At 41.8% G+C, this 25,996-nt stretch overlaps 1 protein-coding gene across 1 annotated transcript in view; it reads left to right on the forward strand.

Moving 5' to 3' along the window:
- The window catches only part of fras1 (Fraser extracellular matrix complex subunit 1), a 411,473-nt gene that overhangs the window by 295,153 nt on the left and 90,324 nt on the right, over window positions 1–25,996 (forward strand). Inside the window, exons 28-30 of the mRNA XM_078170455.1 lie at window positions 4,470–4,793; window positions 20,923–21,082; window positions 21,464–21,642. Of these exons, the coding sequence (XP_078026581.1) occupies window positions 4,470–4,793; window positions 20,923–21,082; window positions 21,464–21,642 (663 nt within the window). The remainder of the gene's footprint in view (window positions 1–4,469; window positions 4,794–20,922; window positions 21,083–21,463; window positions 21,643–25,996) is intronic.

The raw sequence follows: 25,996 nt of genomic DNA on the forward strand, positions 1-25,996 counted from the left end.
CGCCTTGATTAAACGCTGAAAATTAAATAAAAGAGGGAGAAGTTTTTCCTATTTTATCTTATTTTGTTATATTTTTACCTCTCCCCTCGCTGGAAGCCTCGGACCTTCCGCCACCAGCTTCCGCCTTGATTAAACGCTGAAAATAAAATAAAAGAGGGAGACAGGTTTTTCCTATTTTATCTTATTTTGTTTTATTTCTCCCTCTCCCCTCGCTGGAAGCCTCGGACCTCCCGCCTCCCGCTTCTGTCTCAAACACGGAGGTCTCCCTCTCTGCAGCTGAGCACCCACGGTGCACACCTGGCCTGTTAAATATCCTGTAACCACTGTGTGACACGAACTCAGTGCTTTGGTCATTAAATAATGTCAGGCTTGGTTCGGGTTCGGACAGAAATATGCTGCCCATGCCGCACTCTAACACACACACACACACAAACACACGGAAAACCGGACATTATCATCACCCCCAGGGCAGGACATGAAAAGTGGACATGTCCGGGCAAAAGAGGACGTTTGGTCAGCCTACATATGCAAAATGTTAGATTAACCCAGTCTGATGTTCCACTCTGTGCCACTGCCACCTGCGGCTGCGAGGGCAGGCTGCTGCGGGCAACCGTGGCTGCGTTTTATGGGGTAAAAAAAACGTTCCAACCACCGGCCGGTTCGGCCTGAAACAGACTGGCCGTTCGGGAATACTCCCTAACCTCCCTATGGCCAGCCCACCCCTGCCACTTTCACATGAAAAACATCATTTAAAAATAACTGCATCTAAAGCCTTTTTCCTAAATACAATGTATTGTAACACCCTTTCTATTGTCTATTATATATAATTGTGAAAACATCAACAAATTTGCTGTATTTATTCAAGTTTCTCCCCAAAATCTACATTTTACAAGATTATATTTGAACACACCTTGAGGACTAATAATTTACTTTTGCCCAACACTCATTTTTACTGAACAGAGCTTGAACGCATCATCATGTAACTCTGCAGTTCCAATTTCAGTTAGCTGTAAGTTCCGGCCACTGGCTGCTAACTGCTATCAGCTAACACAGATTTTTTTGTTCACAATGTAGCATGACCAGGGGAACAACAGGGTGCATCTCCTAATGCATCAGTAGTGAGTTTACTGTGTCATTTTGTCCTGATGGCATCCCAGGGAAGATGTCTGGGACAAACAGACATGTTTTCCACTGTCCCCAGGATGAAGGGACACTGTTAGATTCAAGCCCTGCTTTTTAGCCTGCGCAAAACTGATGTGACGCAACTGAAAAACGTCAGCCACTGACATCAGTGGATGTCATCTTATAGGCCGATAGGCTGATGGCAGTGAACAAAGTGAATATCGGCCAGTACCGATGTTAGGTCAATGAACTGGTGCATCTCTAGTGTCACCGTTTGTATTGCAACTGCTGCACAGCAATGTCCCTCGGAAAAGATAAAATTCTATCTTATCTAATGTTATCTAAGAAGTCAAAAGAGTGTGAAGTCTATAATCTAGATCAAAATGGCATGTAACACCATAATGATTACACCTCAGTGCAGCGTTTTTACCATAGTTCCAGGTTTACAGTGTGATGTGTGACTGCTTGACACACAAACATGAGCTGCAGATAAAAGGCATTGTTACAAACCGAGGGGCGCACAGGCAGACAGGGTGATAGAATCGACTTGGGAAACACTCTGCCCGTCGTGCCTCTGAATACCATCCAGCGCGATCACAGCAGGAAAAACAAAACAAAATAACAACCAGGAAGCAGCACCAAAAAAAAAGGTAGTTTTTTTCATCTTTTTGAAGTGCTGCAGAGCCCCCACAGGCCCCACGGGTGATGACAGCTTTCTCCTAAATATGAACCTCACCTCTCCCTCACCTGTGAGGTGAGGATGAAAGGTTAGCCCTCCTACCTGAGTGTGTTTGTGTTTGTTTTCGTCTGCCTCGGGGGAGATTTCGCTGGTTGCCTTTAGTGAGGAGGCATGTCTTAGCACGATTTAAAAGCGGCACACACACCCACTTTCAGCCCCCGCCAGCACATCCAAAACCCTTTGTTTTCCTCCTACGAATTGAAGTGACGACACAGGGTTTAGGTGGGTGCCCGAGGGCCCAGTTGCCTGTCTCTCCAAGATAATTCCTTTGACGTCTAAAAATTTGTCACCAAACGGCCCCCAACAGAACAAAACGAGCAAGGGGCTGGATAACAACACGCTCCCTCTGTGTTTGTAAGCTGTGTTTCAGATCTGTGTCTTGTGTCTTCAGCCAGAGGTCACTTTGGTTTGAAGAGACACGGAGAGAGTGTGTGTATGACTTCCCAGGAGTCATTTCTCTCTCTGGTGCCAGCTTGTTTCATACGTCCCCCCTTTGCTTAAGCTGCTGCTGTAATGGCAAAGAGCTGGAGCTCAGCCAACAGCCGTCGAGGGCAACGAATTGGACCCGAGCCCTGCTGAGCGTCTCGGAGCTCCCTGCCTGACAACTGGTTTGATTTAGGGCCACAGCAGAGTGGCGTCTACGCAGGGGACAGCCCATGCCTCTCTACCTGCTCCTCCATTGCTGCCAAGCTGCCCAGCCAACGACTTCTGGCTGAGATTCGTATTAAAATAAACTGCATCAAGGCATTTTTTTGGCCCTTAGGCTTTGTGTTTTTTGTATTTCTTTGTTGTTTACTGTGTCAGATGTTCAAACACAGACACACAGAAAATGCAAAAGCACCTCCTATCTCACGAGAATCTTTCATTGACTGATATCAACATAAACTCTAAGCTCAAAAGATCATGTATGTTTAAAAGTTGTTGAAGGACATAAAAGTACCTCTCACATTTTCTTTAATGTTTCAAAGCTTATCAACACTTGTTTGAACTTAATATAGTGTGTCTATTCAAGTATTCTCTATACATACAGATGTATAAAACAAATCATAACTATATACTAAACATTAAAACACCAATAAGTGATTTATAAGCACATACAGTGAGCAGAAGCAGCGACCCACCAGCCGACACCGGCACACCGTGAGGACCAAGCAGACAGCTTGGCGGGGATGATTTGCTGTTGAAACCAGTGACATGCTTTACGTTCTAAAACCAGCTGCGGGCGATTTAACCAGCTGAGTTGCAGGTGACACTGTCAGCCAGCTTGAGTCGAGTTGAGACTGGCCAATTCACACGGCTGCAACTGTGCTCTGCAACGCTCTGAAACAGTTTCGTCCCGTCATGAATCTTTTGTCTGAACTGGGCTTAAGACAAACACAGAGAAACCACCCTGTTGGCGGCTGTTTTGTCCAAGCTGTTAGCAGAATGTTGCCTTTTTACACATCCTGCAGACACAGAGCAACATTACCATTAATCTGGCGTCATGTCTGTGTCCACCAGATGATTATAAGTCCATTATTCAGTCGTCTTTTAGCTCTGGTTTGTCGTTTGGTGCTGTGTTGTTACCATACTGTGGGTTTATCAGTGCTTGATTTCTGGACACAGCTGAGTACAGTTTTATTTGGGGGTTAATAAGAGCCTTGGTGACTCAACCACACAGTTGGTGTAGCTGTAGAACAAAAACAATGAGCTAAATGAGGTAAAAGCTGCATACAGCTGCAGAGTTTGTGTTGATTCTCAGTGGGTTTGGCACCACAGGGGACACTTTCAAATGTCTGAGTCCAAGTTTATACTACACAGTGACATCAGAGATATGACTCAGTGGAGTTCAATGACTTTTTAAAAAGCAAATATTCGTACAAACCTAAATTCAGATTATTGAAAAAGAAAGAAGGAAGGAAGCGCTGCTTGGGTAAACAAGGCTCTGACTCGACAGGTGCTCTTCAGTGAAGTAGGTAAATTGATATTGAACAAAAAACCAAGGAAGTCTTGCTTAAATTCAGATTAGTTTCTCAAAGTATGGAGGGCCAGTGAAAATGACTTTACCTTGAAGTATTCACACTCTGCACTTCTAATCCTCGGTCCCTTTTACACGAGCACAGAGGTACAGACACAGACGGAGACAGACACATAGTGAGCTCCGGATAAAGTCATACCCTTGCTCACAATAGGAGGCCTTCTGCTCTCACCAGTGCTCCTGAAATGACTTTGTTAGCAAGATGAAGCTTTTCTCCCGTCGCGGTGAGGCTTCAGGTATGGCTGAGTGCAGCCTAATGAGGCACCCTGCTTAACCTCACCTTCATCTTCTTCATCTCCCTCAACGGCAGGACGCCACGGCCTCCCACGCCCCGACCCTCTGGGAGAAAATTCATCATCTGACAATTTGGAAGAAATTGCTGTGTCCTCTTGCTGTGCTCTCAGCCAGGCTTTGAAAGTTTCACACTGTCACTGAAACTTTGCTTTTTACCATGAAAACAAGGTGTTTGAAGGATCCGCCCGTCTGTCTGTCTGAATCTAATCTGTCTGTCTCTGTCGTATCTGTCTGATTATAATCAAAGCATGTTCTCACTCCCAACCTCTCCTCCTTTTTTCTTTTGATCATTTCTAGCCTCCGAGGGTCGTGACTCTCGCTCCTCTCCCCGTGGAGGGCCGTGGCGCACTGGCAACCATAACCAAGTCGGTCCTGCAGGTCGACGACCCCGACAACCCAGCCGATGTCCTGGTCATGGTCCTTGAACCGCCCCGCCATGGTCGGCTGACTCGTGTCCATGGCGACCGGGCTCTCAGTCGATTCAAGCTGGAGGAGCTGTCACGAGAGCAGATCCAGTACATTCACGACGGCTCAGAGGGGACGGAGGACGGCACAGTGCTGCAAGTCAACGACGGCCACAGCTACAGGAACGTTCTCCTCCAAGTCCACATCAGTCAGAAGGTAAGGTTGACAGAGAGGCATGATGGGAGATTAATGCATCAGGGCTGATGTTTGATATTTGTAAAGCAACTTCATGCTTTCAGAATTTCTAAACTAGCAGCTGCAGAAGTCTGCATTCCTCCACTGAGCCGACTTCTAACCTGCATAAATATTGAATGGATTGTATTAGTTTATTAATAACGCAAGTTAACCAATCAGCCTCTAGACTTGAGAGATTTTTGTTTTTGCATTATCTCCCGGAAAAGAGGCCACATTTCAAAAATGCTTACGTTTAGCACACAACTAAATGCTGGAAAGATCAAAACATTTTTAAGTATAATATAGTAAATAGTAAAAACCAACAACAAATCAACTTTTACTTTTCTTAAAGGCAGGTCCAATTTTTTATTTCATTTTATTTATTTATTTTTGAGGTTTTTATATTATTTTGTCACTTCCCAGTAGTGTTTCGTTATGAATTCATATCTGAGCATTCAAACCTTGGTCGAAGTATGTTTTAGCATCAAAATGCCGTTTTCCGAAGTCCTTCTGAAAATGTTTTCTCATGTCACTTAATGTAGGTTTGTGCATGATGACGTTGCTACAAATAAGTGCTTCTTTGTGACAGCGCCCAACCGTCTTTGAGAATTATCTGCTAACAATCTTTCAAATTAGCTTTATTCCTCTAATCCCCTACCTGGTGCAGAAGCTACCAACACACACTGCTGTGGAAGCCATGTAAGTTTGGATCCGAAAGTTGAACAGTAACACAAAACAAACAAACTGATCCAGGCAGCTGTAGACTGGGAACCCCTGTGTTCTGCGAAGTTAAGTAACTATGTCTGTCAAAGGACTCTGGTGGCTTTGAGGAGCAATATGACGTCCTCTGTTCCCCGTAGGAAAGGGCTAATGGCAAGGTAATGTGCTAAAAATATTCTAAATATAGTGTACACTTGATATTGCACTGGTTTCGAGTTTTTTAAGTGGCTAAAAATACGTTTTGCTGCTGCCCCTGTTGACAGAAATACATTACCCAGATGTTTTGGTGCTACTCATCAATCATTTGTTTGTCACATGGAATTATACAAAGCACAACTCCAGTGACACGAGATCCCATCAGCTCCTTTAAGTTTTTCACTGTAATAATTTAGTCCTTTTTGCGTCTTCTGACATTGTTTCTCGATGGTCCTGATTGTGGCTGATGGCTGTAAGGTCGCTTCTCCTGAACACAGGCAGCAGTGATCGGTACAGCACCTCACATTCCCACCAACACATCAGTACTTATTCACCGCAAAGCACTTGGCTCCTCTCCTTCTTTCACTAGGACTCTAGTTCAGCTGATGCATCTTCTCCTTCCTCTCCTAAATGTTTACTGATGTTTGCATCTGAAAGCCAGAACCTGGCTAGCTAAAAATAGGCAGGAGGAGAGTTTACAGACAGGTGAGTTGATTTTCACATCCAGATGAGTCACTCAAGGCCACACGTCACCACCATCCAAAGCCAAACACAAAAAGCACCGCCAGTACTTGCAAAATAGACATAAGAGCCTAAATTTAGCACAAATTTTGCAGAGCTGATAAAGAGGCAACTAGAAATATCCAAGCCTACGTCAACTCCTGCTTGTCTCTTCAAACTGGGAGCGTGGCAACCACCATTTACTGTAGGTAATACACTGACTATGGATAAGTACCTCATACAGCCCCACTTCAAAAAATCACTATTCCTTTCATTTGTTATAATTATTTTCAGCGCCCCAACCTACGTCACCGCTTTCTGCTAACCGCTGAGTGGGTGATACCATTTGAAAAACTGGAAGAGACCACAGATGAAGTCGACCTTTAAAGGCTCTCTGGTGTTTAATTTAGAGCCGTGCTTCTGCTCACCGACTCAGTTCAAACATCTCTGCAGGAGCAAAAGACCCGCATCGATCCTCTGTTAATACTGGATGAAGTTCTTTCCTGGATGTTTCACAGCCGAGCCAAATTAGTTTGTTGCAGCTCAAAGCTCCAGCATCTCTTCACCAACTCTAGTTTCCAGACTGTAACTCAGACAGGAAGACAAAGAAAGAGCAATTGATTTTGTTTTCCCTAACAGATCATCGTGGGGGTTGAGCCAGAGTGCAGAAGTTCACAGAGGATGTGTCAGAAAGTGAGACAAAAAGTTCACTGCTGACAAATCCACACAAAAATCACTTCTGCTGTGACAGTTGCATCAAATGCAACACTGCACCACACTATACTGTATATCTGAAGTACTTTGTGTTGTGTGCATGCTGCGGTAATCTATGACTATATACATTCATTACATTCTGCAGTTTTACCGTAATTGTCAAGGATTTTTAGGGACAGCATAATCAGAATTTCATTTGCCTTTTTAATCCATTTTAGAGTTCATTAAGTGGAAACATAATCTGAGCTGCCCTCTAGCAGCAGAAACACATTTATGTGCGGAAGAGAAAATACTTATTCAGTTCTAATTGTTTTAAGTCCAATAAATGTCGAGCCGTGCGGGTTTGATTTATTAAAATTAGCTCAAGGAGTTATTTCTGTATCTTTCCACCACAAGCTCAATAGTTTGGATGTTTAATGATTACACTTACAAGATGGAAATGGTCAGATTCAAGGTAACTGCATGTGTCTCAATTGTAAAGCAGACTTTAAAAAGTGTAAAACGGGATTTATACTTGTTTGTCAGCTCTATGCAGAGCCTACGCCATAGCTTATTTTATCTGTGTGGTGGTGTGTCTGTGTCACTGTGCAGTTATGCCTCCAAAACACTAGTCGGCGTCAGGGTTTCTGTGAAGTGCTGTAAAGTTTATTTGTATCAAAACACACATTAAACACACATTAAACATGGCATAATAGCAGCAGTTTCAAACACAAGTACACGAATCAGCTTCACTATAACTCGCAGCATTCACAGACATACACTTGTCTTTTGCTGGACAAATTTTCCCCACAAATACAACATGCTAATATTTTTAGCACAAGTCTATGGCATTTTACATTGTACAAATTAGCCTAGCAGCTAGCAGACTTTCCCTCTTCTCTTTTGAAGCCAGGGACAACAGCAACATTTAACAAAGGTAACGTTACAAAATTCAACTCCATTACAACTCACAAGGTTCACTGACAAAACAACTGTCTTATACTAAACATGTTTTCCAAACAAATATAACATGCTAACGTTATTAGCACAAGACTTAAAATGCTATTTTGTGGAGGCTTTGTCTTCACAATTTATTGTTTCTTATCTGTGAAATAAAAGTAAATAAAAGCTTTGTTTCCACTGAGGGAAATGGTTACAGAGACAGACAGGAGGTCTGCGTCACTGCAACTTGTAGTTACATTTCTGGAGAGGTGCACCTGAGGCTACGCCCTAGGTCCGGCGTCGATTCAGCGCAGAATGAATCATGCTTTAGTCGTGTAGAAGTTGTAAGAAGTGGATAGTATTGGATTTTAAAAGATATTCCTATTGTTTTTACTTTGCTGCACAGTTGAGTGAAATCATTTATTCTCTGAATCGATGTGTAAACATTTCTGACATCCACTTTATTCCTCTAAACTCCTATAATTGCCTCAACTTTAGCATTAATCACACTGATTGTACTTGACGTGTCCATACAGTGTGCTCTGTTGACTGCATCCCTGCAAACAGTTTGCTGGAGGCGCAGGCTCATCCCCGCATATTTAAGCACCGTAACAGAAAGAGCAGGTCAGGCCTTTGAAATGGCAGCCGTTACCCCTCCTCTGTCATCGCTCCTGGTGAGGTTTTTATGACAAGGACGCAATTATCTGGCAACAAGCACCGGTCACCGTGACGGAGGGGAGGGGAGGGGGTGTGTTTGGCATGAGACAAACTTGGCAGCTCACTAAGTTGCCACATGAGCACACACACAAACACACACACAGAGATGGAGACAAAGCAGGACCTGCTTCCAATATTAAAGATGTCTAGACAGACAAGCGTGAGAGACATGAATATGTGTGTGTGTGTCTGTGTCTGTGTCTGTGTCTGTGTGTCTGTCCTTCAGTCTTTGTGGGGACCAGTGTTAGACCACAACAGTATAGGGACATTTTGGAAAGTGAGGACGTTTAGTCGTGTCCTCGCTTCTTCAAGATGCTGTGTGTGGGTTAAAACCAACATTAATGTGTTGTGCTCAGTGATGGTCTTCACAAGTATAGGAATACATTTGAGTGAGTGTGTGGGAGTATGTGTGCTGTGCAGGCATCAGTCTTTTATGTGTTCCTCTAACCGCTGTATCAGTGTCCCACTGCGGAGGATCACACACACCTGTGATCCACACACACACACAAAACTGGCACACTGATTTACATACACACACTCTGAGAGAAACTTTTCTAAGTTTTCCAAGAGTGAATTTATTTCTATGTGACATCGTACATGATTGAATTAAGACCCGTTAACTGAATGACAATATAGATCTTGTTTCTACCAAGCAGACGGATTCAGTTTTGTACTGTTGTGAAAAGTTGTGGATGGTACCAACAGAAACGTTCTCATTTTTCGTCAGCCCTCTTTTGAGGTACCTAGCATATAGATCCAGCGCTAAAAGAAACACTCCTGTCTGTTGATTGGTCAATAGAGAACCGTCACTCTGCTCAGGGCTGAGTTGTGGCTGGTTTTGAAGCTTATGTAGTGATTGTTCATACAGCAGCAAGTTTTACATACATTAGTAAACTATTACTTGAGAATGAAAGGATTTTTGCTGCCTTTTCATCTCTACTAGTTAACAGTAAGCAGCTATAGACTGAGACAAAAATAATTTAATTTGCTGGGCCGACTGATGGCAACTTTTAAGGTGGAGTGTTTTTTGCATGTTTCTTAATATGTGAGTTGAAGACATGAATCTATCAACACACCTTGAATTTCAATATGGCAACTCTGACCTGCTATTTTGAATATCCAATCGAAAGAGACTCTCACTGCACCATTTTTATTTTGTTCTGAAAATGTCGGCGTGCAGTCTCGTTCTGTGGACGATAAACGAGCTGCAGACGTTCCTCTGTGTCACCGGTGAAGAGGAAATATAGTGAGAGCTGGACGGAGCAGTGAGTGACAACAACCCCGCCCACATTTAAGAGAGCCGTCAGCGGTGGGAATGCTAACTGGATCTAGGGTCTAGTTTTTTGTTCGTAGGGTTTTTTTTCTGCTCTCAAGTATAATACCAAAAGTTTGTATTCACTTTCAAACTTTTTGATGGTGTTTATTATGTTCTGATTTCCCATAAGTATTGCCAGTAACAAGTTCTACACATTTCCTTGATTTTTTTTTTTTTTTTTTTTTTAAATATGCAGAAGCTTTTAGGTTTTTAATGTTTCTGAGCAAGTCTTATGGAAATATTTAAGCACTCAATACAATGACACAGCAAGATTTATAATTTGTATTGGTTTAGGTCTGTTTGTACACGAGCTCAGACAAGGTTCCCTGAATGCATCTTAATGCTACTTAATAAGAACTTAAATAAAAAGGCATAAATATTAATCTTAAGCATTTAAATGAATAGTCCTCAGAATATACTGAAAAAAACAACTAATAAACTCACTGTTTTCTGTTCTTACTGTAGATTTTTAAAAATTCAGTCACACTGTGGGTGTAGGATTATTAATTAAATGCATAAGGTTTGTGGTTTACCTTCAAACAAGTCAAGCCAAGTTTCCAAGCGCTCAAATCTTAAGTACATTAAATCTCAAAGCATTACTGTAAGTACAGTCAGTTCTCCAGTCTTTATTCTTTTAACTTGTCTGACTCATGTCTATTTTTTAATTCATCTTTATATGGAGAATACAAAGAGATACAGATGTATAAAATTACAAGCCATTTTTGTTGTGAAAAGCCCCAGAGGCCTCAAAGAGGGACCACACCCACTCGAGAACAAGAACAACGAAACGTTGTCTCAGTATAGAAAATAGCAATACTACTTGTAATTGTGATGTATATGAATATTTAAAAAATATATGAACATAGGAAAAATATGAACAGGTAGATAAAAAGTAAAACTGAAATAAAGAAAATTCAGAATACTTTAAACAATTTTAAAAATCTAATAAAATAAAAACAGATTTATATAAAAAAAATGGAAAAGGGAGGATAAGTTAGGTGGCAGGGTTTGCTAGGAATTAGTCCATAGAAGAATTCAATTTATAATTTCTTTTTATCAGAGCTTCACTGAAAACCTTTTCCAACCTAAGAAAAGACATAACATCTCTAAGCTACAGGGAAATAGATGGAGCCTTAGGAGATTTCCATTGAAGTAAAATACATCATTTTGCCAAAAGAGAGGTAAAAGCTAATCAGGTGAGTTTGACTGTGAAGATTAAATATTTAAGAATCAACAGAGGCCCCAAATATCACTATAAAGGGGCTAATCTTCCATCAGTCGTTTCCAGAACTGTTGCCAGGATCGTAAAATAAAATTTGTGTCTCAGTTTTGAGTCTCATGTCATATATTACTCCAAAAATGCATTTTCCTGCTTTGCATGTCGAATCAGAACTTCACTTGAGTCAACTTTGGCTTAGATTTCATATCATTGAAAGTGAAACATCCCACCTCATTGTGAGCCAGTCGTACTTTTGTTCTGGCGGCAGAGAAACTTTTCAATGATGTATTTTCTGCTCAGTCACTACAGTTTGGATTTGGAGGGCAGCTCTGTTTGTCTGGCTGCATACAGATTGTGTGCTTCAGGCTCAACTCCTCTGCTTTTTCCCCCTCTGTAAATCAATAACATCCCACCCGCACACACACACACACACACACACACACACACACACACACACCAGTATCCATTTACTGTAAAATGTCCTGATGCTGCATTCTGTCGTGCATTAGACGGAGACGGATGGACAGCGTGATGGAAAGCTGGGAGAATGTCCTTGATTTATGTCGGAGGCTTTTGGATGAGTTCCAGCAGTGTCCTCACTTCCTCTTTGTTGCCTCCCACTTGATCTACACAGGTAGATCACCATAGAATAGCGATCAGTAAGGAAATATAGGGAGAGGAGGATCAATTACTGCAGTGATATTGTCTTCTCCCAGTACGACAGATGAAGAAGAAGAACGGCCTCTTTTCATTGGTGTGATACTGTGCAGTTAAAAGAAGATTACGTTTGAAATAACACCAGTATTCTTCTGGTATTGGATCATTTAAAACATTCAAAAGTTACAAATGAAATCCAAAACTGCGTCTAGACACCAGCAAGAGATCACATCAAGTACTGCAGAGGAAGCTTTAAGGCTTTTACACACCCGGGGTGCGACAGATAAATGACAAAACTATTTATTATGGCAGTGATGTCAATTTGCAACAGTTGCAACGATTGTTTAACAAAAGGTTTGAATACGTTCACATAGATTTCCAGTTAACGTTAGCTCAATCAACTAAATTATCTGTATCTATAATCCAGTGGGCGGGCTTTATGTCGGAAGTGGGCAGAGTTGAATCAAAAATGAGTTTGGCCTAACTGGAAGTTGTTATTTTAAAGGCATAGTGCACCCAAAAATGAAAATTCAGCCATTATCTACTCACCCATATGCTGAGGGAGACCAGCGAAAGCACGTGAACATACATGAAGGCGGTGCCCATGTCTCACGGTCTCGCACAAGCATGCACACGTGAGCGCGGTGCACAGAGAGGCAGTTAGAGCTACAGGCTACAATGAGGCTAAAAACAGAGTTTAAATGACATTTTTCCAAACAACTTTTTATGTCGGGGCTTCAGAACACTTGGATCACTACGGACGAGCAGTATGGAGATACTTTGTGGTTTCAATTATGTGTTTTTGGACGTTTGAATCTGGGGCTAAAACTTAACCTGAGCCTCCCTCGGCATATGGGTGAGTAGATAATGGCTGAATTTTCATTTTTGGGTGCACTATGCCTTTAAGCCTGTGGATAAAAATGGACAATAAGACTGTCTGTCCGTTGTGGCTATCGACAATCATCATCAAAAGGATTCGCTTGAAAGCTCTGGGGCTGCAGGTATGTAGAGTTTGTTTGCTAGTGGAGGTACGTTTCATAGTAATGTAGAGATAGACGTCCAAAAAGAGCTTAAGAGTCCATCTCTGCAGAAACTGTCTCCGTCTCTCTCACAGACACATAAAAAAGCAAGTTTGCAGCAACAAGACTAGCCGGGTATCGACTGCACTATACGATTGACTGAGTGAGAAAAAAGCACTGACCAAGGGGACCAGACTCGTAGCTCTGCTTCCACTGTGCAAGAGCCTGACGACAGCTGTCCAAACTTTCTGATATGTCAGAAATTCATTGTGACATCTGGCGGCAGGTTGGGAGCAGTTGATCAAGCCATTATTGGTTCTCGCTCCACTCTGTACACTGCAAGAAAAATGAAGACCAAATTTGGTCCTACTCTTAAATGAGTTGTGCTTCAAAAAAATTGGGTCAGAAACGAGCTCAAATGGTGCAGTGTGTGCCCCTCTTAAAGGCTTTAACAAACCAAAATGACATCTCCATTCTCTTGTGGTTCCTTTCATCTCTTGCATCACAGTGCAGCTGTGTGTGGTAAACATGAACATGCTGTGTGCGGTTTACTGATGTCACCTCACGGGATTTCTGGATATTCAAGTTCAAATTGAAGTTCGAACCTCCTGCTGCTGCGTGGAGCCGCGAGTGTGCCAAGCTGTAACACTGCAGGCATCCTGCTGAGGAAGCCACGTTTGAAAGTGCGCAAGAGTAAGCTGCAAACTTACGGATCACAAAACTGTGAGAAGTGGCAAAGAAAAGAGTTTAAAAAAAAAGAAACTAAGATTGAGACAATAAAACCCCAAAATCTACTCAAAGCTCAATGAAGACTTCATGAAGCCCAACTTTCACAAAGCTCAAAAATAAAACCCTGAGTGATTACTGGCTCCACCCGGACTTTAACAAACCGAAGCCAATGAATCCTTAGTTTTCAGAGCGTGGCTCTCTCTGTGACACTCTTTAAACTTCCAAGCCCACCATCCAGGCTGCAGCAGTGCCTGTCGAGGCCAGGCTGTGTCGGGGACAATGGGCTTCCTGAAAAGTTGGATTACTGAGCTCTAAAGCAGGAGACTAATCAGGCCCTTAATGACCCTCTGATGGATGGACTTTCTCTCTGCTGAGGCTGAGCCCCAAGCTGAGCTGGAGCGCAGCTGAATAGGAAGCAGGACCCTTGGCTTTCAATTACTGTCTCAGGGAGAACATTTTGAGCCTTTGAAAAACCCCCGGGCTCTTCTGTTCTTCTGCAGAAATGGAAGGGAATTAGATTTTTTTTTTTTTTTTCTGATCAGCCGTCCAGCTTTGGAAGGCTAATAGCGCGGTTTTGTGTCCATGCAGAAGAGGGAAGCTGAGTGCTTTGAGTTTAGCTCTGCTCCCGCTGAGCACTCGCCTTCATCGCTGATGAAGAATACAATAATTTGTTTTGATTTTTCTTTTTTTGAGCGACACTCCACATCCCCAAGTCTGTGATTACATTTCAGATTGCTGTGATTTGTTTCTGTTAAAGCTGGCAGCTCATGTCACGCCGCCCCCGTGTTTACTTTTGCTACATGCTCTGGTTTTAGGCACCACAGCGGCACGTCTCAGTGAGATTAAATCAGAGTTTGCTGCCGATAAAGATTCAATCTACATTCTGTGACTTCCACTTACTGTTTGACATGTCCATCGGCTCGTCCCGTTCACCCCTCCCCCACTGGAATTATGGGGAAAAAATGAGAGATGACAATGTCATTGTCATTACAATGGCAGCTAGCCGATGTTTTATGGATGACGCCGACTCCATCTCAGCAAAGTCATTTATTTCTGTTTTTGTGGAAGGCAGCCAAAAGCTCTCTGTCCAGCATCAACTCTATTTACAGTCCATCTCAGACTTGCTGGCTCACAGCCCTTCGAAGGTCTCTGATTATTCACTTTTCATGCATTTTTTTCTCAAAAGTTCTGCGGCAAAGGAAAAGAATAATGTTGTTTAGGTTTTACTTTCTAAAATATATTTCAGCCAACATTAGGGTGTGAAGAAGTGTTGTTTTGCAGCAGCAGCTAATGGCTCTCACTTATCCCAACCAACAACCCTTCACCTCCTGCCCATATGTAACCCTAAACTTACAGATACATTAAAAAGAAGACAAGGGTAGAAAATGGAGATATCTTAAATGAGTTTAAAATGGGTGCAAGTGCACTCTGTAGCATAAACTACAGTCACAAGTGGACATGGGCGATCATCAAATAATTTTTGATATTTTGGTGACCAACCAATCCTGGTGCAGCATGACATAACACAGGACGGGTTTGAGCAGGGATAATGCACGATTAGTGGGTCTCATGCAGTATCAGCAGGTGGAGTTTAATTCTCTCATCCAGTTTAGAAACAAAAGACAATTTAATGTTTATTTAATGTCTATTATTATTGAAAGTCTGTCTGCTGGAGCTGGTTTTCATACTTTCAGGGCAAGTCCAAGTAAAAAAAAAAAGTCTCAAGTCCTTGAGGACAAGTTAAAAGTCTTGGAAAAGTCTCATGCCAGGCCTCAATTCCTAAAAACAATTCCAAGTCAGGTCGCAAAGTCTTCCCAGGAATATGCAACTTGCATTTAATTACAACTCTTTCACACATGTGACTACTAACCATCGAAATGGTCTGTGGCCAGGTCGGCCTGTCTCTCTCTGACCGAAGGAACAGTGCTAATTTGACATTGTGGCCAAACTGTGGAATCATAATGTCTGGATCCATTACCTGATGCCATGGTCCCCAGCGTCTGGGGCAATGAAGTGCCACAAATTTCAGTTCCTCTAATGACCACTTGAGGCAGTCAGTCCCCATAGACCCCCATGTTAAAATGCCCAACTTTACAGCAGAAATAAACATGTTTACAGCCTGGTACAAAAAATGGTTTCAGTCCCTATAGCTAATATCCCTGTTCATGACAGCCGTACAGGGGGTATTTTTAATATAACTCACCCATTAACATTTCAAGACAGCTTAAAGGTACACAGGAAGTTAGTGTCCTCTGCCTCTCAGTCAGATCCACCCCTCGCTCCTCCACAGTGCCCACCTCACCCAAATATGGTCACTTCTGGCTCGACAAAGCCAAAATGCTGAACTCAAGGCTTCAAAACAGGAGTCCACAAACCAATGGATGACATCATGGTATTTACTTGAGCCTAAAAATACTTTTTCCTGTAGACTTGCATTGTGAAGCAGTGCATCATTTTTTGAGGTACATCACAGTACAAACAATCAGATAGCCCTTATTTAAATCATTACGTCCTAAAAGTTGTAAATTCACTACTAGCTGAATCCAAAGTTTTATGAACTGTTGTTGATGTGAGCGAGCCTGAGACCAAGCGGTTGGGAGGTGGGGTTAAAGGAAATGCAAGTGTGCTTGCTTTGCAGAAGATCCTTGTAATTTCATATCTGGAAGTTGACCTTTCAGTGAACCGACCCCTCCTCCAACCCCCGTCCTTTCATAAATCCACGGTCTGACTCTCATTTACCCCATGAATATATTTCCTTTCAGCTCAAAGTTCAAATCAAGACTTCAGTGTTTTTTCTTTCAAGTCTCAAATTAAGTCTTTAGGATGTCAGGTCTTAAATAAGTCAAATGAAGCAGAGCAGTCCATGTCAGTTGTCACTTTTGGGGCTCAAGTTCAAATTTAAAGCCTTGAACTTTTCCTTTTCTAAAGATAGAAAATGTTACTGTCACTATTCGAGGGAAGAAAGGGCCTCTTTTTTTCTCGCTTCAACTCCGACAATGAGTCATTGAGTTCTGTGTATGAAGTGGATTCTGATTCTACTCCTGTTCCTCTCTGATATTTATTTAATTCACCCTCTCAGGTTTTTGACAATCCTTTTCTTGCACCTTCTTTATACTTTGTATCTCATCAATCTGAAATTACATCGAGCAAATTCATTTTCTTGCTCTCCCAGAGGTCAAAAGGCAGAGAAACTTCTACAAGCATTTCATTTTCTTTGCGCCCGTCTTTCTTTCTAAATGGGCAAAGCAAATCTCACTCGGCAAAAAAAAAAAAAAAACTCATTAGATTTGTGTTTTGTTGAGGAAAGAAAAGTAGCAAATTACCAAGTGGGGGCGCAGATGCAGGACAAAGAGCCAGAGGTCTGGGGAAATCAGGAGTATTAGCAAACTTGTAAATCCTCTGACCCCTTTTATTTTGTAGAGTGTGCTGTTTCTGGGTCTGAGTGTCCTTGAGAGACCTTGTTGTTCATCAGGAGAGGTTGATAATCTCCAGGATGATGTGCTCCTCTGAGTTAAAAGCCTGCCATGCTGACTTATGTGTTTTCTCTGCTGCTCGTCTGCGATTCTTTGCCTGCTGCTGCAACGCTGAAATAGTGTGATTTGGATCAGCCAAGCGGCGGGCGGAAGAGCCACAGATGGTCGGCAGGTTGTTATCTGCAAACACAGACAGCCACACATGCACACACACTCACTCTCTCACACCTGTGCACACTCTTGTTATCTATTATCACCCACTGCCACAGTGTTTCTGCCACTGAACTGATTTCCTGCAGGAAATGGTCAGCTTTGTGTGTGTGTGTGTGTGTGTGTGTGTGTGTGTGTGTGTGTGTGTGTTAATGGCTAATATGTAGCATGCTTTCTAACTCAGTTTTGGGTTGCCAGTTTGTTAAAAAACATGTTTCAATCCATTACAATGCAGCTATGAAGTGGAAAGCATACTGAGTACATTCACTCAAGGAATGCACTTAAGTACTTGTACTTTACTTGAGTATTTCCATTTAATGCAGCTTTCCAAATCTCCTCTACTACATCTAGGAGAGAAATATTGTACATTTTACTTGACTACAATTAACAAGTTTTTTGTCCCTGATCCCGATCCGGGTCATTCGATATTGAGTATTGTATTTAGTACCAAGTTCCGAGTCCTGATCCGATACCTCCTAGATAATGCAGCTGCGTAGTGCACACTTTAAGCACTTTTACTTTCATTAAATCAAAACTTTAATGTTTTTTATTTATCATAATTTTTTACAGATAGTCTTTGTTGCTTCAGTGCAGCCTGTGTCTGAATTACCTAAATAAACTGTATTCAACTAAGTGTTTATTTCCGCCTGCTGTAGATCTTTTGCTTGGAGTAGGCTACATCACTATATTGCTCTTATTGCCTTTTTAGTCACGGGGCTTTTGTTGCACTTACAGTGATGTGGTGAGTGTGGTTGCAGCAACATGCACCATCAACGACAGCAAAACACAAGAGACTCTCAAACTGAGCTGAAATGAAGCAAGTGCTCAAAACTTTGGTAAATAACATTAAAAAACGGTCTCATACTGAGTTTTGCTGTCATGTACGGCATGTTGTGTTTTGTAGTGGGAGGGGCTCAGGTTCTGCTCCTACACACATGGAGCACAGCAGAGTGGAGGAGAGAGACAGCAGAGAGTTGCAGAGTTGACGACAACTGCACTCCATGTTGCTACGCATGAAAGCGAGTAAAAACCTTGGTGTGACAGCTGACGTGAAACACAGGATTGGATTGGGCTCTATATACCTCAGTATAGCTGGCCCCAGTCAATTAAACAAAACCTTGATCGGCCCCAATACCTATTGATCGGGACATCCTTACATGCAGTACTATACTGTACTACTAATTTACCTAGTGGTATACAAGGTATCTTAAATTGGCTCCACATTGACAAACATTAAACTCCTCTACCAAAGCATAAGTGCCAAAAACTGCAGTTCCTCAAACAGCCACTTGAGGCTGGCTCCAGATGGAAGTCAATCTCCATAGATCCCCATGTTAAAATACCCAATAGACATGTTTACAGCCTGGTGCAAAGAACTGTTTTAGTCTCTATAACCATACAGGGGATGAATTTTTATGTAACTCACCTGCTTACATTTTTTTAAGGCTCAAAGTTGTGCATAATTAATGGTGTGGCTGCTTTGAGTGACAGGCTGTCTGCGAGGCATCACCTCAGGCTCTTCATCAGCTCAATCCCTCACACCTCCACAGTTTCACCCTCTTGTTCAAATATGGTCACTTTTGGCTCCAAAAATCCAAAATAGTGACAGCCAAAATGCCAAACTGGAGGCTTCAGAACATGTTCCACAAACCAGTTGATAACATCACGGTGGCTACATCCATTATTTTAAAGAGTCTGTGATAAAAAAAAAAAGTTTAATATAATATTTCGTCAGAATGAGTTCATTTGCAAAAACAGATGAGCTGTTCTTAAAATGAATAAAACACCAGTCTGATTGATATTCCTCTGAGCGCACAGTAAAAACATGATTTATGAAAATTTAAAAACTTTGAGACGTCTTATCAAAACAAACAGTTTGACTGATATTCCCCAAACTGCACACACTAAAACATGATTGAGGAAAGTAAATGAAAGCGGAGGTATTTGCTTTTGGAAATGAACCCTTCTGATATAACTCTAAGCCACTCTGGGTAATGAATCATATTTTAAATACATTGTACTGATAATACTTTTGTGCTTCTAAGAGCTTCTCTCACCGCTGTAGATCAATTAACACTTGTGGGTTTCTTACTCTCTAGTAGACCATCAAGTCTACATTATTTAGTCCTATTATTTATATCTGTCTTTGGGTATATACACTCTGCAAACCTCCTGACAGTTTATTGATGGGTCTTTGTGATATATTGAGTAGGTTAAAACACTGCCAGAGCAGCAAAGGAGATTTTTACAATGTGATAACCCCAAAGTTTTTCTTAGGGTATCTTTTAGAAAGTCGTATCAAAGTTTCCTAATTTACAGTCTATTTTTGCGACTTCCTGGTGTTTTAAGACTGAAGTTATACTAATGTGTTATGTCTCCCTGAGGGTACAGGGAACTTGGATTTACCACCGTCTGAGGAGTGCTGAAATTTAGGTTCAAGAACTCCTCCTTAAAGCAAGAACAATGGGAACAAAAGCAGAATCTGTGACAATGGCGACATGTTAAGTGATGGATTGTCATAGTGGAAAAGGCCTATAATATTTCTTTCTTTCTATATGTCAGTAAAAGAGCATCCAGTGTGGAATGATGTTCAGTTACCTGCCAGGAGTGTTGGAAAGTAGGAATGTCATTGTTTTTCATTGTTGTCTTACTGTCTGGCCCAGTTGCCAGTTGCCCAGGCAATATCTGTTATTTATAGAAACTATTTTTGACAACCAGATGACTTTAACTTCCAGATATAAAATGTGGAGTTTCTGTTTACAGCATAAATAGGAGGTTGGTTTTTATAGATGCCTAAGACGTATGTCATAGCTGTTTTTGTTGAGACAGCAGGAAGACGCGATGAGTAAGAGAAGAAGAGGTCTAGTTCCTCCCTGACAGCAGGCATCTTCCCTGCTGAAATGTCCTCGGGCGACACTGAATCATCCAGCATCCCCGAGTGCTCTCTGCAGCTCATCCTGCTCTTTGTTCTCTTGCTTTGGAGGCAGGGCGAGCAAAACGATGAGTCGCAGATCAATACGGCTTCACAAAAATAAGTCTGATTCTGAAGCTGAGCTGTCGGTTGTGAGACAGAGAGACCCCAGATTGATGCATTACTTCTGATTGGCAGAGCTGACTCCGGGCTCAGCGCTCAGGTGACACTGCGGATGATTGACAGAGCTTTGCGACGGGCTCCTGGGACTCACAATCCTGAGGTTACAACAGATGTGGAATAAAACAAGCTGCGCAGACTGTGACAAAACAAAGTAAAAGTGGCATCAGGCTGCACCTGAGGAACAAGGAGTCTGCTTTGATTTCTCTTTATACAGCCGTGCCTGCACCACAGGGATTTCACATCGGGTTTCTCAGTTTGAGTCATACTCAACATCTTGCTCAGTTTATAATGTAATCAGTTTATAATTCCTGATTACGTTACTGCACCTGTGGCTAACTTAAGATAACGTTCAGGTCATGAATGCTTTTATATTTGATCTAAATAACTTGCATCTGTCCAGGGAAGAAACGTTTGGCAAACTGAAGATGATATATTTCATTTTTCTAATTTAACTAACAAACCATCTTGTCAGAGTCTCACGGTGTTTTAGTAAAATTTGCAGACAAATGACACAATTTGATTCTGTTATGAAATGAAAGTTAACTTGAGCAGAACTTGCCGTTTATTCAAACAGAAACCAACCACACTGTTATGAGGGTAAAAATGTATATTTGTGTGTGTTTCCAGGCTGCTGACTCACCTCATGTGCTATCTGTGCCAATGACCTGGGTAAAGGAAGGTGGCATGGTGCGACTGGATAAGAAATACCTGCAGGCAGACTACAAGGGAGTCAGCTCCGATGGCATTGTCTACACCATCCTCGCCTCAGATGGAGAACTTAAATATGGTACACTCACTCACATGTACAGAAATGCCAATTCAAGAGATTCACTTCAAAACAGGCCCCTTATTTCTTCTTTATAGATCCTGAAGAATGCATACTCCCCAAGATGCTTTATTGTGGCTGCAGTTTTGTGGACATCTCATTTAAACAGTTTCCTAAAGTTCCTCAGTGTATCATAATAAATGTCCCAAATCTGACTGGTCAGTTCAGCTTGTGTATAAAAAGTGTTTGATCAGCTCTTCAAATTCTGTCTGCATGAGACACACGCTGACAGATTGCACCACAGTTATGGCCCAAGATAGAAGCTTATAACTTAGTACCCTAATCCGTAATGCTGTGATGTGATCGGGAGATTTCCAGTCACTTCCACCCTCTCTGTCTCAGGTGAGGTGGTGCTGGTGTCCATGCCAGCTGACGGCCCAGTAGAAGGCTGGCGACCCTCGCTAACCGACGACCGAGGTTTCACGCGCACAACTTCCTTCACTCAGCAGGACGTCAACGACGGCACCGTCTGGTATCGTCACTTTGGCAGCGGCCCCAACAGCGACTCCTTCCGGTTCCAGGTCAGTGCTGATTCTTATAATCTGTTTGCACCAGATGTGTTTCAGTCATCCATCTCACTGGTGTCTGATTGCTTCAGTTTAATCAGTACAGATATCTCCACCTGATGTACAAATGCACCTGTGGCACAGAGGATAGGTTTATGCCTCGAGTCTCTTTTTTTCTGACATTTACAGTGTGTAATTAATTCAGTATCAAGCTCTGAGCAAGCGTTTTAGCCCACAGCCCACAAAAAAAAAAAATTGAATTTAATTCAGGCTTGTGCAAAAACAAAGTGGAACACTGGAGAACTTTATTAATTTCCTGTATCGTAGACGTGTAGAAGTGTTCTTTGTGAAGTACATAGAAGAAGCACAACAGCAACAAGCACCAACCCTCTAAAATGAAATGTGGGTCTGCAAAGCTTCAACAGAGTGTGTTACGCTGTGTTCACACTACGAGCGACACAACAACAGACTACAAGTCATTTTCATGGAAGCCAGTGACGTGACGCTATAAAACGTGGCTGCATGACAGGGTGGCGAGCTACAAATCAAAGTTGAGCTGGTCCCATTTTTCTCATCACTTCAGTGTTGCAGTGAAGGATCAACCAATCATCTGTTTTCAGGGTTCCTGTGGTTCCCTAAAAAGTCTTAAGAGGTACTGAGTTCATTAGTCTAAAAATAAGGCCTGAATTGGTATTAAAATGTCTTAAATTAGTCTTTTAAATGTTTTAAAAAAGCTGCGACATTGATGGGAAATAGGAACCTATGAATCTTTTTTTTCCTGACATTGTAATATCTCAAAATAATTGGTACATTTTTTAAAATACTTTACCGAATGTCTCTCACGGGAATAGAACCAACAACACTTAAATGTTTTTCTGGCCAGGATGCTAGCTTGCTGTCACTGCACCCTGGACAACATGGAGTAGTGCAAACTCCACAAAAATGTATATTTGACCAAAATTGCAGCATGGCTGAAACTGGTTAAAGGCAGTGTGTACGAGGCTCGGTGTATTTTATGCAAAACGTTTTTCAACTCCTGCACGATGGGAACAAAAAGGACAAAATCACCAAGAAAACTAGCCGACAAAAGGCAGTTATTTCCCATTTTTTCCTCCCTCTCGTCTCACCACACAACGAAGAAGTCATATTTTATGTTACAATAAACATTTGGGCAAAGTGTTCCCTTACCCAAAGTAATTGATTACAGTTCATGTTTTTTTTTTCTTCCATTGATTCTTATTATTTTAAAATTGGTCTGAAATTATATTTAGCTGTAAAAAAAAAAAAAAAAAAAGTCTTAGAGACCCTTAAAGCTACTCTTACCTTTCTTGCATTTCACACTTTGTAACGCGTTACACACAACACTGGTGACTGGCAACAAACAAGGAGGCTCGGGAAACGTAAGGCTACAGTAGGCTAACCGTTAGCAACTGGATGCTGTGTTGTCACAGTTACGCGAGTGGTTACGTCAGTTGGAGGCCTCCACGTGGCGAAGACAGACAGGACGCTCGGCCAAGCATTGCATTCGGTCCAAATGCAATGATAAGTGTTGCTTTAAATCCAACTTGCCTTAAGCTGTAGGAACCCTGGTTTTGTTTGTAGCATGGTACTGTGTTACTTACCTAAGAAAGTTGATGCCATACTTGTTGTCTGTGCATTGCGGTGCACACGGGGATGCAGTGGGGCGGTGATATGTGATGATGAAATGGGGCTCAGACATTGAAAACTTACTTTTTTTGTTGCTGTTTTTTACAAACTTTAGAGAACATTTAGTTGCAAGTAGCAGACACAAAGTTACTTAGCGATAATGTGGCTGCCCTGAGCTGTCCATGCTGTAGGTTTTGTCGCTCATGTGTAACCATAGCATTAAAATTTGCTCCTTTGATTGCATTATCTTAATCATAATGTGGTTACATGGTAAAAAGCTGAAATACCATTTGTATTTGTTTGATATTAAACTCAAAAGTAGTCATATGCCGAAAATGGTATGAGTTCACCCACATTAGACTGCTACATAAAATAATTTAAAAATACTCTGTCAGAGTAAACACGTGACAAGCTTGTTTTTTTCCTCCCACTGAGTGTGAAGGACTACTGCTGTACACATAAATAATTTCAGCAAACTGATAAAAGGAAATAAAAAAGCTGCCAGATGAGGAAACCTCAGGGGGCCGATAAGAAAAAGATAGAAAAAGAGGAGGAGATGGTGACAGAGACGCATGTCGTCTTCTTCCGTGTTTTTTCTTTCCTGGAGTGGTCTTTGAAGTTCATACTCTTACTTGTGTTCCCGTGTTCCCTTGTGTTTACCTCCTCCCTCCCTTCCTAATATGTCTCCCACTGGTTTGATTTATTTCTCCCCCCCTCCTCTTCCTCTCATATATCCCTGTCTCTGTCTTTCACCTCTATCTACCTCTACTGTTTCTTCTGTTATGTTTCTTATAACCCTGATATTGAAGCTATAAAACTATGCAGTTTATAGGAATCTGTTAAAAAATGTTCTTTGTTTTTTGATGTACAAGATACAGTCTGCTCACCACTTAGCAGTTGTTTTAATCACCAGCCACTCAACAGTTTTCTGTGTGTTAATACAGACAACATTTTGTATTTCTGACTTATTTCCCTCCTAATTCTTCTTTAATGCAGATTTCTTCTCCTTCGGTTCAGACTTTGGCACCAAACTTCTTGTGTGACTCAACGACTCTCAAAATCGACCCGTAGCGACTTATCTTGATTAGCGTTAATGACCCCAAATTACTCGCAAATTGTTTTTCCCAATCCAAGACAATCCCAGTAAAAGCGATGCAGCATTCATCACACCAAAGTTAGAGCGCTTTCATGCCAGTCTCTGTTTCACTTCGACTCCATTAGAAAAACAAAAGAGGCAGCCAAGAGCTTGTAGCTACATCTAATCATCTCTCTCCCTCCGTCCAGCCCCGCACATTTTGGCTCCATCCATCAAGGCAAATGCGTTTCAATTACACAGTGCTGGATTCAAATTAAATTCTCAAGTGTCTCGTTATTTTGACGGGAAGTGGAAAAGCAGAGGCGGCAAGGAAAAAGCGAAACCCGCCATAAACTGAAGCACCGGAAGCATTTTGTGCTGTTTGTCAGAGGTGGCGATTAAACTTGACGGTTTGTCAGGGTGGTATTATTGTCCTCCACTGCTTTTTATCGAAGTGTGTGGCGCCTTGTTAGAACTGATTGATTTGAAATTTATTCTGCTTCTGCAACTTAGAGCTCCGCAGCTGAAGGAAGTAGTCTGCACAGCACTCTACACGCATTTTCTCATGCATCAACGTGTCATTTTGCAAATGAAAGCCGTGTTCAAATCAGAGAGATGGTGATTTAGTGCGTCTGAAAATTTGCCTGGAGTGAAAATGTGTCTTTTCAAAGTTTTTATTTTTTGCTCACACTTTATTTTTGTCCTGTGGCTCAAGGAATATTTTACTGAACCTGTGCAACAAAAAAACAGACACTTGTACCCTGGTAATTAAAAGGATTAAGAGGTTATTACTTCATTTGTATAGTAAGCTATGGTGCACCCTAGTCTCTGATTCAAATCTAGACAGGGCTTTTATTTGCTTTTGCTCCCTATCTCTCTCTCCCTTCATTTCCTGTCATGTTTTTATTATCAGCTCTGTAATAAAGGCAAAGAAATGGCCACAAACACCCGTTTTGAATCTTATCAGAATTCAGTGGCCGTCATCTGTGGATTTTAGCCTCAAAGATATGGATAAGGGGGCGCTCCATACCTACAGTTAGGTTTAAAGGCCATTATTAGCCCGTTAAATGGCCATTTGCATAACCAATGTTGTGAAACCATCGCGGTTTAGCCACAAAAACTACGTGGTTAGGATCAGGAAAAGATATCATGGTACAAACACTACTCACCTGACTTTCTCCTTTGCTACTGTCTAATTATTATAGCCACAAGCAGGGGTGGGGATATAGGGACTATTCTTGATGTATCGCATCTTGTTCCATGTTGGATGTATGAATTAACTACACAGCAATCATCAAGTATAAATTGTCACTTCATTGTTTTTTTAGCCACCAGCATGAGACTCGCTTCGGCATTTTGGTTCTCTCGCTCTCTCCCTCTCATAGACACAAAAAGAAGAAGAAAAAAAGAGACTCACAAACATGATACATCACACACACTTCCCCACCCATCCAGACCACCCTCGCCTGGGCGAAAGTTCGAGCAGGTTGTATCTGCAGGGCTCCAGACTGAAGTCACATTTTGCTACCATGGAGCACTAGTGCTACCTGCAGATATTATTAACATACAAACTGTTCCCAGCTCACAGTAAATCAATCCTCACATTTATGGGTACTTTAAACTTTGCTCTGCTAACTGCTAACAGCT

This window comes from Epinephelus lanceolatus, chromosome 9 (assembly GCF_041903045.1).
Source record: "Epinephelus lanceolatus isolate andai-2023 chromosome 9, ASM4190304v1, whole genome shotgun sequence".
Lineage (NCBI taxonomy): Eukaryota > Metazoa > Chordata > Actinopteri > Perciformes > Serranidae > Epinephelus > Epinephelus lanceolatus.